General features: G+C 36.7%; 1 protein-coding gene across 1 annotated transcript in view; it reads right to left on the bottom strand.

Annotated features, from left to right (window-relative positions):
* GUCY1A2 (guanylate cyclase 1, soluble, alpha 2) overlaps nucleotides 1-19,469 on the bottom strand; it is a 453,384-nt gene that overhangs the window by 159,880 nt on the left and 274,035 nt on the right. Inside the window, exon 5 of the mRNA XM_006887289.1 lies at nucleotides 360-845. Coding sequence (XP_006887351.1) covers nucleotides 360-845 — 486 coding nt within the window. The remainder of the gene's footprint in view (nucleotides 1-359; nucleotides 846-19,469) is intronic.

The raw sequence follows: 19,469 nt of genomic DNA, 5'->3' as shown, positions 1-19,469 counted from the left end.
ATGAAATTTATAGAGACTTAGGGTTTCCATTCATTTGTTGTTGCCCTTTTCTCCTTTCCCACCCCTCTCCCCAATTCACTCTTCTCCTTGAAAAGTAAAAGAAAAACTTTCATTGTTATGCAAACCCTTCCCCCAAGTTCACCCCACTATGCAGCCTTCATTCTGGACTCCTGTCATGACATCATATATCCCTTTTAAACAGTTCTCTCTTTATTTCTAATACAAGGTTGTTCATACAAATTCTAAACTAAAAATGAACATTCATGTTAAGTTCCAAGTGTTACCAAAAAAAGTCCTTACAATTTAATTTTCATGAAAATGTATGAAAAGCATTTACGTATAGATAACGACTCCCTTACCTTATAGATATCCAAAAATCCACACTGGTGGTCAAATCTGGTATACAGTTCATTCAGCATGCTGATCACCTGCATGGGCGTACACTGGGCACAGATGGCCGTGAATCCGACAATGTCTGAGAAGAGCATGGTGACATCATCAAACTTTCTGGCCTGCACTTGTTGACCTTGCCACAGCTGCTGGGCTACATCTCCTGGGAAAATAGAATACAGGAGATCAACGGTCTTCTTCTTCTCTTCCTCCAGGGCCTGGTGAGTTCTTTCTAGAGTTGCCTTTAGTTTATCCATTCTCTTCTTCAAGCCATCTTGAGCCTTAGCCTGCTCACCAACCAGAATGACATCTCGTGTGGCATCATGGATAGGGATGTCCGAGAGATGCAGCCCTCGGCCCATAAGTTCATCCAGCTTGTCCACACACGGTGAGCCCAAAAACAAAATGGAATTGGATTCTGGCACGTGGATCATTTGTCCCTTGACTTCCATCACCTGCAATGCAAACACAGAAATTATGTCAGTGGTCTTCAGGTGAGGTTCAGAGAATTAATGTGATGTGAAGGGAAAGCAAGAACAGTATCATTAGCTATACCAACATTCTACATTCACATTCAAATGTAACTTATACCCAGGCAAAGTCATGGTTCTGAACAGAAGCAACTGCTTTTGAGTACAGCTCAGCCACTTTCCAAAAACAATGATGGAATGGAAAGTAAGATCAAGGAGAACTGAAAGAGGAACATGATTTTTATTCAAAACGAAAGTCCTGCCAGGTACGTCATGAAACTGGTTTAAGAGCCAATTAAAAACTTTCAACTTGCTCAATAAGCATGGAATTAAAGTAAGGCCATTTGTCAAAATAACTACACTAAACTTGCATTAACATAACATCCCTTTGGAAAGTAAATCCAAGAGATGGAAGTGAATAAAAAATAGTTGCCAGCCTTTATGTGACTCATATTTTTAACCAGCTATATATAACCAAACACAACCAGTTCATTTTGACTCCTAGCAAATCTACAGGATAAAAGTGAACTGCTCCAATCAGCTATATTCCCTTAAAAATTAGGTAGTTTTTGTATATAGATAGTGATGGTTAGATAGCTGGACAATTCTTGCCATCCTCTAAGTGAATTTTAAATGAGACACTATTATTGGAAAATAACTCAACCCTCTTGATATCTAAGTATGCTAACAAATGTAGGCTGCATATGTCTCCTTTTATTACCTCAGTTTCCTTATCTCATGATAACGTTTATGAGAGTGAAGCCTGTAGTTCACACATCTGCATAATTACCAAGAACCAGGTACTGTGCTGAACACTTCATTTATACTTTGAAAATAAAAGTTACTTTATGTAGCTACTAGCAAACTCAAGCTTTACACGAGTCTTAGAAAATTAATAGGCTTGCTAAGAATATAAAGCTAATAAAGAGTAGAGGCAGAAAACACACTCCATTTGTATCGATTCCAAAGAATATCTCCTTAATGAATAAGAAAACATAATGGGTGGTGGAGGGGTAAAAGTCTCAAATAATCAGCGCAATGGCAAAACTTTTAATAAATTGTTCAAAGTAGGTAGCTGAAAAAGTAAGACGTTGTTTCCAAAGATGTAGATAAAGTAATTATTTGCATGCTTTTATCCTCAAATTCACTTTCTTTTCAAGTTCACTTTGTTGAAAAGATCACCTCTAGAAGTTTGTTCCTAAGATAAGACTTACGAAAGCATGAAGAGAAGATACAGAAAGTTTTACAGAAGAGTCTACTCAAGTAAAAGGGATGAAAGTTAATAACTGCCTTGATTAGTAAGATTCTATTATATTCAAATAATCTTGAAATTCTCCTCCTTAACCTCACTCAGAGATACAGCCTTGCTGAATCACCAGCAAGAGGAAGCCCATCATCAGAATGCCCATCAAAGAAGTGCAGTTCATGCGTATGGCCTGACGAATCTCTTCTTCCACTTGGGAACCAGGATGGCTGGTCCAGGGAAGGTCACTCTGCTCCCCCAACCAGCATCAACAACAACGAGTGGGATCCCAGAAACACCAGAAAAGCAGAGAAGCAGAAAATAGCATTATATAAACTCTGGAAATTAATTATACTGTAATTTCAACTTTAGTCCACAAATGGACAGGACCTGCAGGCTAAACCTAAGTAGAATGCCTGTCTGATAAAAGAAAAAATTTTAAAAAGGACCTAGAGAGTCCTAGAGTAAAGTCCATATTGTTCATATTACAATTTAAATCACCTGTAACAAGTAAATAGGGGAATAAAAAAATATGTTGAAAGACAACTGACTGATATTAGTGTAAAATGAAACAGATGTTAGAACCACAAGTCAAGAATTTTATGGCCGAAATGTTTCAACAAGCAGTAACAGAGTATTCCTAAAAGACTAGAAAGAGAAAAAACAAATAGAAAAGAAATAAAAGATAAACATTCAAACTGACATTTAAGAATTAAAATCTTCAGTAGGGTAAATAGAAAACTTGCTGAGTGACCTCAATCACACAATAGAAAGAAGATAGAATCTATGATCTTGAGAACAGTTCAATAGAATTTTTACAATCTTCCCAACAAATGGGGGGAGAAGTAGATGGGGGAAAACTGAACATGGCTTCAGAGACATGTAGTAACCTAGCAAAATATTGAACACTCATATCATGGGAATTATGGAAGTATACTATTTTTTCCCATAATTCCCATGGAAAATAAAACCATTTCTATATTCTATGCAAGAGTTGTTTTGTGTTGGAGTTGACTCAACAAACAGCATACATCAACAACAACAACAACAACATATGAAACATGAAAACTAATAATACATACATTGCTGTTAATTTCTTTTTGGTTTTGGTTTTGAAAGTCCTTACAGTTTATATTCACATAAGCACATTTACCCTTACAAAAATTCTATAACCTGATATTTTCTCCTGTTTAAAACTCTGTAAGTGGATTTAAAAAAAAAAAAATTTTGTACATTTGAATCCAGTGTAATTCTGCTCATCACTAAAGACTTCATCATTTTAGTGAAGAAACATGATTTATTTAGTTTCTCTGTATCTTTCTTCTAGTAAGGCTATGACAGACATCTATAATGACAGGCATATTTTGACAAAAACACATAATTATATGTATATTTAAAAAAAATATTTAGATAGATGCCATCTGACTACAAAGAATTACGTTCACTTGGTTTACCTAGAACTATGAAGGATTCATTCTGTTTATCCAAAACCAGTTTCACTGGGACATCCATCCAAATATCTTCTGCCATTTTGAAAAAGATATTTTTCAATGAGATAGAATTGTTAAAGTGCTCAGAAAAGAATGTACTAGAGGGGGGTTTTTTGTTTGTTTGTTTTCTTTGACTGCTTGTTTGTGGTTTTGATTCCCAGAAAATAATTACAGTAAGCAAAAAGACAACTTGAAAGAAAAGAAATTTTTCCAGGGGGAATATATATATATATATACATACATACATATTACACACACACACACATTTCTCTGAGGTGCCATGGGAGTACTTATGGTTCACAGTGGCCCTATGAACAATAAATCTGAACCTTGCCCTATTCTGTATCAAGCTCACCATCTCTAATATACTCTAATTAATATAGTCATTGTATCAATCTATCTTTTTTAGGGTCTTCCTTTGTTTTACTAATCCTTGGTACCAGCATCCAGGAAATCAAAAGATGAAATGCACTGGGAAAGTTGGCTGTCAGAGACCTTGCCGGAGTACTAAGAACAATGATGTCAGTCTGGAAACTAAGGTGCACCTGATCCAGGCTATGGTCTTTGTGATTATAAGCTATGCACCAGAAAGCTGGAAAATTACTAGGGATGATAGAAAAGATGCCTTTGAGCTGTAGTGCTAGAAAAGAGTATTGAATATACCACGAACTTCCAGGAGAATAAACAAGTTTGTCCTGGAGAGGGTGAAACCAGGCTACTCCTTGGAGGCAAAGGTTCTGAAGCTTTGTGTGACATACTTTTGGCATGTTGCAAGAAGGGACCAGTCCTTGGAGAGGAACATCATGCTTGGGAGGGTAGAAGGACAGTGCAAGAGAGGAAGACCCTAAATGAGATGGATTGATTCAGTGACTGAGGTAACGGGTAGGTGTGTCAGAGAAAATAAGTTTGATCCAGGATAGAGGAAGATTCCAAGTTGTTGTACATGGGGTTGCTATGAGTCATAGGTGACTCGATAGCAAACAACAACAACAAAAACACTTTTCTCAGCATGTTGTCTTTTGTCAATGACTGGCCCCTCCTAACAACACACTCAAAGTATGTGAGATAAATTTTACCATCCTTGCCTTTAAAGAGCATCATGGTTTCACATAGATGTTTATATGTATATAAATATACATATATATATATATATATATAAATTTACTTCAATTTCACCTTTTACTTTAATATTAAAATATTTACAACAGCTATTATTGTGAGCAGAGAGAAGGAAAGAGAGCAGTTGGCCTAGTGGACATGAAGCCATGCTCCCAAGCCAAAGGTGGGTAACTCTATCTACTCCACGGCCCTCAGGTCTGCCTTTGTTTTTGGTGAAACATTCTTCTAGGTCGTGTAACCCTGATATGTCTACTTGCTGTACAGAGGTAACTCATGGTTGCTGTGAAGCCGAACACTGTGACACTGATGAGTCAAATGTGATAATGGTTTCCCATGGTGAACAGTGTTTGGTGAAGCTCCCCAATTAAAACAAGCATGGAAGCAGGAGTAGCATCCACTTCCATTAACAGCTTGCCTCTGGAAACCCTATGAACCTGGAGAAAGGACGAAAGTTATACAGGAAGTGTCCAGGATTTTCCTTCACAGGGTCGCTTAATAACAACAACATTTTTTAAAATTTTATTTTATTAATTTTAATGAACATTTACAGAGATTTTGGATTTTTTTTTTTTAGATTTTGAATTTTCATTCATTCATTGTTGCACTTTTTTCTTTACCCCCCTCCCCCCAACAACGACATTATTGTGAAGGGTTGTTTTTTTTTTAAAAAAAAAATGGAATAATGTTATTATTTTCCCATTTTAATCAGATTGCTTCCTGAATTATTGCTATTTAAAGGGATAATGTTGAAATTATAGTTCAAATATCAAACCAAAATCCACTGACTGCAAGTCAGTCCTGGCTCATTTGTGCAGGACAGAGAGTGTATCTATGCTATTGCGTTTCCAAGGCTGTAAATCTTTACAGAAGTGGACTGTCACATCTTCCTCCCGGAGTGGTTGGTGGGTTGAAACTTAACCTTTAATTAGTAGTGTGACCACCATGTCAACAGTGTATTAAGCAACATTCATCCATCTGCTTAAGAAACATTAATATCGATAGTGTGGCAATAATGTGCTAAGCACTTTAATAAGCAGAACATCTTTAAATTCTCAAAGAATTTTCCCAGAATTGAATAATAAATAGAAAAAGGGGGTGTATAAATACATTAACACCTGAGAATTATTATGCTACTATTTATTCCATATATTGAAATGTTACTGTTATTGATCAGAGGTATAATATAATTCACATTGTTTACTTGCTATATTAACAACAACCCCAAAATAGTATATTTTGTTTGCTTTCTTTTCCCATGCATTTATCTTTAACTTTATTTTGAATTCTTTTAATCTTAAAAACATTTTGAAAAAAATATATCTGAATTCTGTTTTGATAGATAAGCTGGTAAGCTGCATAATCAAACAGATTTAATGTTCCATGATTAGATGCCACTTTCCTTTTTAAATTGCAGTAGGATTTGTATTATATTTAAAGGAAATAGTTTTGTGCTTTACAGCTGAAAGCAATAAATCAGTAAATGTTTTGGCATTTTGTTGTGTAAATCCTCCAAATGTGAAATGCACATGTTTTGCTTTTAGTGTCTTTACTCATTTTTATTTTAACAAGCAATATATTTCACATAAAGTGGGAAATGATAAATTGATATGCACTTTTTAATGCCTTGTATGCATAGATTGCCTCCCCCCCCCCACCACGGTGCAAACGATGTGACTTTTCATCACATTTACACAATCACACCCATTATAGCAACACCACTCAAAGTCTTCCTTGCCTTAACACTAGCCATGTGCCTACACATCTGTGGTGGCTTTGTCACCACGATGTCACTCACACACCCACAGGGAAATAATTTGTATTTCTACAAAATTGGTTTTAAACTTGTACTTCAACAAGCTATAATAAAAATATTGTACTAACACTATAAAAATTCTGCAAAGGCAGGAATGCCTACCCACTCCTTGTAGAAATAATTTATTGATTACTCATAAGGTACTAATATATCATTAAATGACACTGAATAAAGCTATTTCATAGTCAACAAGAAATCACTGGGGTATGTAAAATTCTGATACAGACAATCCCCACAGAAATATTTTGATGAGTCCTTACAAAATTATCTTTCAGCTATATATTATTTGTACATTTAACATTTATGTATGAATACATCATCTCCCATTACTAGTTTCATTACTGTGACTCAGATGATTATGAGTTTTAATAAAAAGAATATTCTTGCATTTTAATCATCTCTAAGAGATTTTTACGATCTGTAACTAGAATTTCGGTTACACCCTAGACTGGCAAAACCCATTTTTAAATATTAAATATTAAAAATCCTGGCTATTGGAGGTTATTGGATAAGCAGACTTAAGGTTATTAGCGTGCAGCATAAATTTTCTAAGGGAATAATAATGAAGTGCTTGAACTAGGGCATACACCATGCCTAAAGAAATCTAGATAGTTTAAAATATGGTTTATGCAGAGAGCCTCTGTTGCATTTGTCTCACTATGATGATGAAATATGGCTGGGGTGACATTAGGACTAAACTTTAAATCTTTTGTTCTTTTCATATGCTAAATTTAAATGTCTGTGTGTAGCTAGTAAAACCACATAAATGTATATCTTTTTAAAGGAAAATGTGTGTTCCCAATACTCAATCAATTGTATGAACTAGCTATTAGCTCAGAAATTCTATTTGTTTATGTGTAATGAAAGAATAATATTTGGTTTTAGTTTTATACCAAGCTGTTACAGCTTGTTCTCATGATAGGTAAGAAAAATGGGGTAGGGAATAACTCTGAAAAGCATTTATTTGTGGACCATTGAAGACAGTTTTTGTTGGTACACTTGCTCTCTTCACCAGTGCCTGAAGAGCACTATGTATTAAGCTAAACTATTGTTCTGCACAAATCAGGAACATTTTTGAGAAGTATGCACAGAAACTATTTTTTTTTAAAAAGTAGGGTTTCCCCACCCCCACCCCATTCAGACAGTATTAGCTCTCCTAGAGCTTGTATTCTAGTTTTTATTATTGTCATGTGCTGTCAAGTCAGAATCTACTCAAAGCTTGACATCCAGGAGATTTTTAAAGACTGTGAATTGCAAAGAAGAAGACTGTCCATTTTCCTCCTTCAGAGTAGATGGCGGATTCAAACCACTTGCCTTTGAATTGGCAACATAACTCCTTACCACTATGCTACCAGGCTCCTACTGCCATGGAGTTAGAACTGATTCCTAGCTGAACTTACACTGGATTTCCAAGGCTGTTAATTACATGGGAGGAGACTGCTCATCTTTCTCCCAGTGAATCAGTGATATATTTGAACTGTGAAAAAAGTGCTGCTTTTTAGTTAGCAGTAATGCTCCCTATGCATTAGGCCATGAAGAAAAGCATTTTAAAAAAATGGTAAATTGTGGTCAGGTTAGAGCGACTATTTCTTCAGGATTCTTCTCAACATAAGCCATAATTTGTTATGATATGCAAAGTCAACTGAAGATTATCCAAAAATGACTGGAACATCAGCAGAGAACTGCCAGAAGTCCAGGTTGGGTTTAGAAGGGGTCATGGTACTAGGGATATTGTAGCCAATGTTAGATGGATCTTAGCTGAAAGCAGGGAATACCAGAGGAATATAAATCTGTGTTTCATTGATTATGCAAAGGTGTTCCGACTGTGTGGTTTATAACAAACTGTGGCTGACTCTGAGAAGAATGGGAATCCCAGAATACTTGATCGTGCTAATGAGAAATCTATACTTGGACCAAGAGGCAGTCATCAGAACAAGGAAACAAGGAAACACTGCATGGTTCAAAATTGGGAAGGGCATGTGCCAGAGATGTGTCTTGCCTCCATAACTTTTCAACCTGTACGCAGAACATATTATCTGGGAGGCTGGGCTCTATGGATGAGAAGTGTGGTGTCAGGATTGGTGGAAGATCTATTAAAAATCTGCATTATGCAGATGGCACAACTCTGCTCACTGAAACTGAGGAGGACCTGAAGCGCTTGCTGCAGAGGGTCAAGGACTGCAGCCTCCAATATGGATTGAGGCTCAATGTCAAGAAAACAAAGATTTTTCACCACTGGACCAATTGGCAGCATCAGGATGGATGGTGAAGAGATTGAGACTGTTCACAGCTTTAGTTTGCTTGGCTCCACAGTCAACACTCTCAGCACCAGTAGCCAGGAAATTAAAAGATGTATTGCAACAGGAAAGTCTGCTGTTAGGGACCTCTACAAAGTACTGAAGAGCAATGGTGTTTCTCTGGAGACTAAGGTGCGTTTGATACAGGCCATGGTCTTTGCTATCACTTGATATGCATCAGATAGTTGGACAGTGACTAAGGAGGATAGAAAGAGAATTCATGCCTTTGAGCTGTGGTTCTGGAGAAGAGTATTGATGGTACCATGGACTGCTAGGAAAACCAACAGATTCGTCCTGGAAAGGGTTAAACCAGGTGGCTCCCTGGAGGCAAGGATTCTTACATACTTTGGACATGGTGTAAGGAGGGACCGGTCCTTGGAGAGGGTCATCATGCTTGCTAGGGTGGAGGGACAGCTCAGGAGAGGAAGGCCCTCTATGAGGTGGATTGATTCAGTGACTGGGATAATTGGGATGGGTGTATTCAAGACAGTGCGACTGGCGCAGGACAGAGCAGAGTTTAGGGCTGCTGTACATAGGGTTGCTATGAGTTGCAAGCGACTCGATGGCACATAACGACAACATACAAAGTCAAATGCCTTTGCATAGTTAATAAAACACAAATGGACACAAATTAATTTGTACAAAAATGGACAAATAAATTAAAATTCTTCTGGTATTATTCGCTTTCAGTCAGGATCTATCTGACATCAGTCTTGATAGCCCTTGTGCTGCAGTCTCTTCTAAAGCCAATTTGAACTTCTGGTAGTTCCCTGTTTTTGAATGGACTTCAACAATATTTTGCTCACTTAAGATATTAATGATATTGTTGGATAATTTCCATATTCTCTTGGATCACCTTTCTGGGGAATGAGGAAAAATATGAATTTGTTAGAATCATTTGCCTGGATAGCTGTCCTCCAAACTTGCTGGCATCAAGTTATGAGCACATTGAGAACTTCATGTGTTAGCTGAAATAAGTCAATTGGTGTTCCATCAAATCCAGAGGCCTTATTTTTTTTTTTTTTGCTAATGCTTTCAGTGCAACTTTCATTATCACTGGCTCTTGTTCATATAATGCTTCCTGAAATTTTTCAGTGTCAACTAATTCTTTCTGGTACAGCAATTCTGAGTATTACTTCCATATTTCTTTGATGCTTCCTGTATCATTCAAGATCGTGCCCATACCTTTTTTGAGTATTGCAACTCAAGGCTTAAAGTTGTTCTTTAATTCTCTCAGCTTGAGAAATGTCAAACAAGTTCTTTCCTATTTATTTTCTGACTCGAGCTCTCTGTATATTTTGCTATAATATTTTCCTTTATTTTCTCAAGCTGCCCTCTGAAATCTGTTCACCATTTTTACTTCTGTATCTCTTCCTTTGTCAACACTCTTGGTAACAGCTGCCAGGAAATTAAGAGACAAATTGCACTGGGAAAGTCAGCTGTGAGGGAATTCTCAAAACTATTGAAGAACAACAATGCCAGACTGGAGACTAAGGTGTGCCTGATCCAGGCTATGGTCTCCGCAATTAGATGCAATGCATCGGAGAGTTGGACAGTGACTAGGGATGATAGAAAGAGAATTGATGCCATTGAGCTGTGGTGCTGGAGCAGAGTGTTGAATATACCATGGACTGCTAGAAGAACAAAAAGGTTTGTCCTAGAGAGGGTGAAGCCAGAATGCTCCTTGGAGTCAAGGATTCTGAAGCTTCGTCTGACATACTTTGGCCATGTTGCAAGGAGGGACTAGTCCTTAGAGAGGGACATCATGTTTGGGAGAGTAGAGGGATGACGCAGGAGAGGAAGACCCTCAATGAGATGGATCGATTCTGTGATTGGAGTGGTGGGAATGAGTGTGTTTGAGATGGCGAGGCTGGCACAGGATAGAGCAACGTTTAGGGCTCTTGCACATATGATCTCTATGAGTCGCGAGCGACTAGATGGCACATAACAACAACATCTCTTTCTTTAGTTTCAGCTTCTTGACATGCTTATGTAATTTTCATAGTTTCTTCTAATACCCATTTTTGGGGTTTTTTTTTCTCCTCCTATTTTTGTAATGCTCTTTTGCTCTCCTCATGAATGGTATCTTTGATAACCACAGTTTCACTTGGCTTCAATCACTGGTGTTCAGTTTCTCAAGTCTGTTCTTGAGATGATTCTTAAATTCAACTGAGATAAAATTAAAGTCATTATTTTGGTTCCTGTGGACTTGTTTTAATTTTTTTTTTTTAAAACTTCATTTTAAACTGACACATGAACAACTGATGGTCTATCCCACAATCGGCACGTGGTCTGATTGTGACTGCAGAAATTGCACTTCTTTCTCTGGCAGTTCTTTCCACAAATACAGTCAATCTGATTCCTGTGCAGTCCATCAGGTGAGGTCTACTTGTAAAGTCACCATTTTTGTTTGGTTTGGTTTTTTTTTTCAAGTCATTTGTTATGAATATACGATTGGATGCACAAAATTCAAACATTTGATCTTGTCTTCATTTCTGACACCAGGTCCATATTTCCAACTACCATTCTTTCCTCATTGTCTCCCACTTTCGCACTGCAGTCACCAATAATTATTACTGCACCTTGATTGCTTGTTTGGTCAGTTTTGAACTACAAAAGTTGATGGAAACCCTCTATTTCCTCCTCTTTGGCTATAGTTGTTGGTGTGTATATTTGAAAAATAGTAGTATTTCATAACAGGTTTTCCTTGTATGTGAATGGAGAGCATAGTACTTCAGAATGGATGTTGAAATTGACTTTTTAACTATGAAAGCAACAACTTCTTTAGTTTTTCATTTCTAGTATAGTACATTTTTTTATTATCTGATTTAAAATGGTCCATGCTTATTCATCTCAGTTCACTTATGCCTAGAATGTCAATCTTCATACATTCCATTTCATTTTTTATAATTTCCATACTTCCTAATTCCATATTTCAATTATTAATGGTTGTTTCCAGCTGTTTCTAGTCATTTTGAGTGACTTCCTATTGGGGCCCTATGTCGAATACTATTAACTACCCATGTTCCTCTGTTCATAGAGTTTTTGTTTTAGAAGTGGATGGCCAATCCTTTATAATCTATTAATATCCAGGAGGTCTATTACAATCTTTCCACAATAGGTGACTTTTCTGGTACCTGAGATACTGGTGGCACAAATTCTAGAATCAGAGCACTCCACATCCTACACCAGGACAGCAGATCCATAGACAAGTGTTTTACTAAAAAGAACAAATAATAATACTCAAACTTATACACATCCAACATATAACCTAATTGGCAACATGCAAATCATTTTCAATAACCAAACTGACAGACAGACAGGTAGGTGTTGTACCTCTAAATTAAAACTGTAAAGACAACCAGGCATAAAAGTATCAAGGCAATGAACACCCTATTCAGACCACATATGAGGCCCATGGTGGCATGACAGTATGGAGTCCTGGGTAGGGATACTGCCACAGTCTGTGATGCAGCTAAATCTTTGGTACTCGTTCTTAGCAAAGGCTCAAGGGGTACTAGGCTCAAGGACCCTTTGCTGCCCCATCACTGTTTAAACACCTCTGCCTGGGGCCTCTGAATCCCTGCAGAACCTGGCATTACAGTCTCAGTAGGCTCCACTCCATTATTCAGACCCTCAGAGGCCTTCTCTGCTACCTGAAGACTTCTGCCTAGGGCATCTGGATCCCAGTCTGGCGTGCCCACTGCCCTCTAACAATATCTGCAAAGCCCAAAAATTATGACCCCAAAACTCTCAATGGTTAAGCTCAAGCAAAGAGTAAGGGTAAATGATTAAGTGTCCAAAGAAATAATGGACACAAGATTAAAACATTAAAAAAAATCCCTACTTTTATTGCATGTCATATTAAAGAATATATTTGGTTTTTGGTGGTGTTAAGTTAGTTCCAACTCATAACACTCACTTGTATAGCTAAAAAAACAAAACAAAGCACAAAGCAACTGCTAAATCCCTTATCACATTACAGCCTGGGACATTCTGCTTGGGACCACTGCTGCAGTCGCCATGCAATCCACCTCAACTGAGGATATTCTCCCTTTTTGCTCACTCATTCTACTCATTTATTTTCACTCAGGACCAACTTATAGCTGATCCTCCATGGGTTTTTCTAGAGATCATAAACTGCAATATGAGGAGGTTCCCTATCTTTCTCCCATGGAGAAGATGGGGATTTGAACTACCTGCCTTTGGTCTGGCAACACAACTCCTCTCCCATTGCTGTTGTTGTTGATTGCCTGTGAGTTGAGCATGACTCATAGCAACCCTGTGAACAAAAGGCCTGAAGGCTTTCTATAACTATCAACATTTATCAAAGTTCATAGAGTTTCCAGAGGCATGTTGTTTATGAAGTGGATAGCCACTCCTGCTTCCAACCTCCTGCATTAAGCCACCAGAATTTTCTTTTTTTATTCACTAAACCATCTAATAATAAAAGCTAACAAAGAATAAGAAACTCAGAAAACTAACTAGATGGACTAATTTTCATTCTGAACAATAACATAACGAATGGAATATGTGCATATATGTTAAACAATGATAATAGCAATTAACTAGTTGCAAAGATAAAAAATAGAGACAGACCTGTATGACATGATGAGTACAATTTCTGAACAACTTACCAAACAAAAGAAGCATGCAGTGTTATCAAGTTTATTCTAATTCATAGTGACCCTACAGAGAGCCCTCAGTAAACTATTAAGTTTCATTATGAATTCCTGCACCTACTCCAAGATTGCATAACCAGAACCCTTATTGTTGGTCTCAGAAAAAATATTTTATTATTGACTGTTTTTTCCATTTTACATGGTGTACAGGTGACTTCAAGGACATCTACTGGCCTAGTAGCAAGGAGCTTCACTGCCAACTCAAAGACAGATGGTTCAAACCCACCAACTGATATGTGGGCAAAATGTGGGCAATTCACTCCTGTGTGATTTACAGCCTGTGAAAATTTACTGAGGAGCCAAATACCAACCAGTTCCAACTCAAGAGTACCTAATAATAATAAAAATAAGTTACTGGAAATTAGGTAAACTTTGGAATTATTATCTTAAATATGAATTTGACTAATCCACTTAACCCATCATAAATCCAAATAAAGAAAATAAGCATGGAAATAAAAGACTATTTGCATGAAGTAGCATGGTAAATTGGTAAAAGTATACAGGCTCAAACCCTAGACATTCACAGATAATAGCTGTCAGAAAATAGATTTTCAGTAAAATTAAAAATGGAATATGGAGTTCAGTGGTGTCTCAGAAGCAGGACATGAAAATTTCAATATCCAGTAAAAAAAGTCAATTAGAGGAAATTCACAAATCTGCTTCAGCAAAAGTTCTAGACCGTATTTGCTTTTGAACACACCTTCATAAAGAATTAACAATGGTCTCTTACATTGTTCTGTGAGTTGCACTGCTAGCTTCTCTGATGGTTAAAGTCCATCAGCTAATCTAAGGGAATGATATGGGCAATCATATCTTGTGTGATTTACAGCCTCAGAATCCCACTGGAGGGGCATCTATGAGTTGGATCCTATTCAATGGCAATGAATTTTTTTTATGAGTGCACTTTATTAGAGAAATTATATGCTTAATTTGTTACCACTTAAGAGGACCCAGTTCTCTACACCTATCTTTAATGTTTGTCAAGGATGTACCTGACAAATATAAAAAGTCTCCAGGTTAAGTTGGACAGTAAGTCAGGATGACATAGAAGGATTAATGCCTTTCAGTCATATAGTGCTGGAGAAGAGTAATGAATATCCTATGGGCTGCCAAAAGAAGAAAAAGTAAGTATGTTTTGGAGAAAATGCAACCAGGATGTTTCTTAACAGGCAAGGATCATATGCATAGCATGTTGTTATGAGGAACCAGTCCTTGGAAAAGGATATTATGCTTCAAAAGATAGAGGGTCAGTGAAAGAAAAGAAGATCTTCAAAGAGATAGATGGTAAAAATGGGCTCAAGTATATCAGAGATGATGAAGATAGCACAAGACGAGCCAGGGCACTCTGGACTCTACTGTTCTATGGGTTGTAGTTGACTTGACAGCACTTAACAACAATAAGCAATACAACTTACACACCACAAGTAAGATTTTAAAAATTCATTGCTGTCAAATTGGAACCAACTCTGACACTATGATTCTCCACTGGTTTTCCAAGGCTGTAAATCTCATGGGAGAAGATTTTCCATCTTTTTACCACAGAGAAGCTAGTGAATTTGAATCATCAGAGAGGCATGATATTAAAGCTGATAATACAACTCCTTTGGGGATAGGCTATAATCTTACTGTTATCTTTTCTATTGGTTCATCTTGTGGAAATTGTTCTATTGTTTCCACATACAGTGTCACAGCTTATCTTCATAGAATATAAGGACTACACAATGGAGATAACTGTAATTAAAGAGTCTGAAAAGAGATTTGCTAGAAATTACCAAGTCAATAACTTACTAATAATGTTCAGCCATATATACTGTGTAAGAATAAAGAGTGACAAACTTATTTCCTTTTCTTGTCTATTGTCCTAGCAAGTACTTCCAATATAATATTGAATGGGAGTGGTGAAAGTGGGCATCCTTATCTGGTCTCTGTCTGCATGTGGAATGCCTATAGTCTTCCCCCATTGGTAATGGTAAAACTGTCACTATGCAGACAACATGATAGTATATACAGAAAATCCAAGAGACTCAACCGCAACAAAAACATTAGATTTGGTAGAAAAATTTAGTAGAATATCAGGATACAAGATCAGTATATAAAAATCAGTGGGATTCCTCTAGAGTAACAATAACAAAACATGGAAAAGGAAACAAAGAAGGCAATACAATTTACAATAACCAATCACAAACTGAGATACTTGGGTATAAGCCTAAGTGAAGTCACAAAAGACTTGTATAAGGGAAATTACAAAACACCACTGCAAAAAATTGTAAGAAACCCAAGTAAATGGGAAAATGTTCCCTGTTTATGGCTAGGAAGGGTCAACATAGTGAAAATTACAATCTTACCAAAAGCAGTCTACATGTTTAACACAATCTCAATATAAATACCAAACTAATTTTTCAAAGAGATAGAAAAGACAATTGACAAGTTTATTTGGAAAGGATGGAGACTCCGAATAAGCAAGGCATTCTTGAAAACTGAAAATGAAGTGGGAGGCATTGCATTCCTTGATCTCAAAACCTACTACACAGCAGTAGTAACCAAAAGAAGAACATGGTAATGATACAATGAACGATGTACAGGCCAGTGGAACTAAATTTGGAACCCAGAAATTAACTCATCAACCAATCAACTGGTCCTCAATAAAGAAACAAAACCTATCAAGAGGTAAAATGGCAACCTCTTCAACAAATGGTGCTGGGAAAACTGGACATCGACCTGCAGAAAGCTGAACTGGGATCCACATCTCATACCACATAAAAAAATCAAAGTACATCAGAAATGAATGTGTAAAGCCCAAAACCATAGAGAATAAGAGGCAAAATGGGACCAGATTTAGAAGGCCTAGATTGGCACAGGACAGAGCAGAGTTTAGGGCTGTTGTACATAGGGTTGCTATGAGTCGCAGGCGACTCGACGGCACATAACAACAACAAGACTATGGTATAAATAGGCTGGCAAATACAGCTAGAAATGCAAAACCAAGGGAGGGTAACATTGACAAAGGGCACTTTCTAAAGATTAAGTCCCTGTGTGCATAAAAATACCTTTTCCTAAAAGGGTGAAAAGAAAGCATACAGATTGGGTAAAAACATTTGGCAATGACATCTCAGACAAGGGTCTCATACTGCAAGTTTACAGAACACTACAGGGCCACCACATGGAAAAGACTGTCAACTCAATCACAAAATGAGCAAGAGAGATGGAAAGACTTTTCACAAAGGAAGACATTTAGATGGCAAACAGACACATGAAGAAATGCTCAAAATCACTAGTAATAAGAGAGATGCAAAGCAAAAGCACAATGAAATACCATCTCACCACAGTAGCAACAGGAGAGCAGGCAATAAATGTTGGAGAGTATGTGGAAAGACTGGAACTTTCAGACACTACTGATACTGATGGGATTTGTAAAATAGTACAACCACTCTGGAAGGCAGTTTGACATTTCCCAAAAAGAGCTTAATTTATAAGTTACATATGACTCAGCTATACCACTGCTAGGAATGTACCTCAAGGAAAATAGAACTGAGACACAAATGGAGATTTGTACACCAATGTTCATAGCAACAACAAGTTAATGGAAACAGCGCAAATATCCATCCACAAATGAATGGATTGAGAAGTTACGGTACATTTACACAATGGAATACTATGTACTAAGGAGCAATGATTTCATAAAACACCATATAACGTGGGAGAGCATAGAGAGCTTCATGCTGAATGAACTTATTAAGTCTTACAAGGAAAAATTCTGCACAAAACCATTATTTTTAAAATTGAAGGCTACCAAGGAAGATGTGTATAAAAGATCAAAGGGGGAAGAGGAGTGGGGCAGGGAAGGGGAATGTGCAAAGGGGAGGAAATCACTGAGATGACAGACTTTGGTAGGCAGAGCGAGAGGGTGAAGGAATTAGGAAAGACTGAGCAGAGACCTGAAAAGATCGGTAACACTGGGCAGAGATCAATGGTGATTTATTTTATAAAATGCAATGTATAGGAATGATCATATGAGACAATGTGAGTGAAGGAATATAAGTTAAAATGCACACAATGTGTATGGATTTTGTATGCAGACCAATATAAAATTAGAACAAAGAGTAAGAGCTTTGAAAAGAAAAGTAGTTAGTACAAGTAGTATGAGTTTAAAGCCTATTTCTACCACGTGCTGGTTGTGAAACTGCTCTTAGGCCTAACAACTTCATCTATAAAACTGGGATAACGGTTATACTAACCAGATATGATTTAATTTAATAACATACAAATGAGACAACACTTATAAGATCCTACCCCAATACTCACATATACTACATTAAATCTTAATAATTATTGTTAATAATTATTGTTATTATTAATCATTCTAATAATGATAATGATGAATCAGTTGGTAAAAAATTACAAATAAAAACTTATAAAAATAAAATTATGTTGAAGAATCCATGATAATACCTTTTAAAACATTATGTTGAATAATGAGCTTAAAAAGGTACCTTCTACTCACTGAGGCATTTTCAGTTACAGGAAAACTGGAACCAACCTAAATGTCTACAGATAATTGTTTAAATAAATTATGTTCTATCCGTTAAAGATAGCTTCACAGGCCACACAAAATGCTACCATAAATGCTACAATATGATGAATGTTGACTTCATTGGCAGAATGTCTCAGACATACATCATCAGACTCTGCTTCTCCAGAAATTCCCATAAACATGAACATTGTGTAAGAGCTTTCTGACAAGATAATAAAATTCTAGTGAAGAAACATTCCTTAGAAGCTTCCTAAGATAGTGAAAAAGAAATGATTTATTAGAATTGGGCAAGAGAAGTATTCAACAATGAATGAAGGAATGTTCAAAGGCTCAAAGCAAAAAATGAGTCTATAGTACGTTTAGGGCCCAGAAGAAAGCCCAGTTCGATTACAGCAGAAAGTAAACTATATGATTATAGTGGCTGACCAGAAGGTGGACAACTAAGTAGTCTAGTCAAGTAAAGGACCATTTAAATCTTGACCTAGACCATGTAGTTCCCAGTCCTCTCTCTACTCTGTTTAGAACCATAGATGCTACTTGTCAAAAATGGTGAAATCACAGCAGCCAGAGCCTCTTTGAAGGAAAACTAGTCAGGAGAGGAACTTAACATGTGATGTGAGCAGTAACTATTCATTGTGTTGTTGTTGTTGTTGTTGTTGTTGTTGTGTACCAAAGAGTAGGAACCAAACCGCCAGCTGATTGCTAATCCTTCTCCCATTCAGCAGCTAGCTGGTGGCCTCAAACCACCTGCCTTCGGGATTGCAGTGCAGCTTCTTGCCACTAGGCCATCAGAACTTCCTGTATTAAAGGACTAGAATTTTAACTTTGTTTTTTGTTTTGTTTTTGCTACAGCAACTAGCACTACATACCTTGACTAATCCACCAGGTCTTGACAAGCAGACCACTTTTCCCCATCTCCTTTATATACTTTAGAAGCAGTCTAGATTTGTATTTCCTCCATACAGTACTGTGGTAAACAAAGATTTATGGTAATGTTTTCGAAGATTTAACTTATTCTATTTACTATTATCCTAATAAATATCATTTTTATTTTATGGTTAAATGACTTCAGTGAATTAAATGCAGATTCCAGGGATTAATTCATATTGGAATCGGTAAGAATGATTCTAAACTCTCCTTAAAGTAAAATACATGACTAGGATTTTTGCATGAACAAAATTAATAATTAATTATATTTTATATCAATTTCCTTTGAAATTGTATAAAATTTTTATTTTACAGTTAATCTCAAATCGGATGATTTAAAGCCTTTCAAGTACACCATAAATAAGTTAAATAGCTACTTAACATCTAATGAAAGACATTAAGAGACGTGAAAGGATAACTCCTCTAAAAATGAGAATTTTAAGGGAAAAATACTTATTACAAATTATTACTTTATGTTTATTTTAGTACAATGAAAGTTACAGCTGA

This window comes from Elephantulus edwardii, unplaced genomic scaffold (genome assembly GCF_000299155.1).
Source record: "Elephantulus edwardii isolate Elephantulus edwardi_28Jun2011 unplaced genomic scaffold, EleEdw1.0 scaffold00056, whole genome shotgun sequence".
NCBI classification, from domain to species: Eukaryota; Metazoa; Chordata; class Mammalia; order Macroscelidea; family Macroscelididae; genus Elephantulus; species Elephantulus edwardii.
The sequence above is the reverse complement of the archived record's forward strand: the minus strand, read 5'-3'. Positions and strand labels throughout refer to the sequence as shown.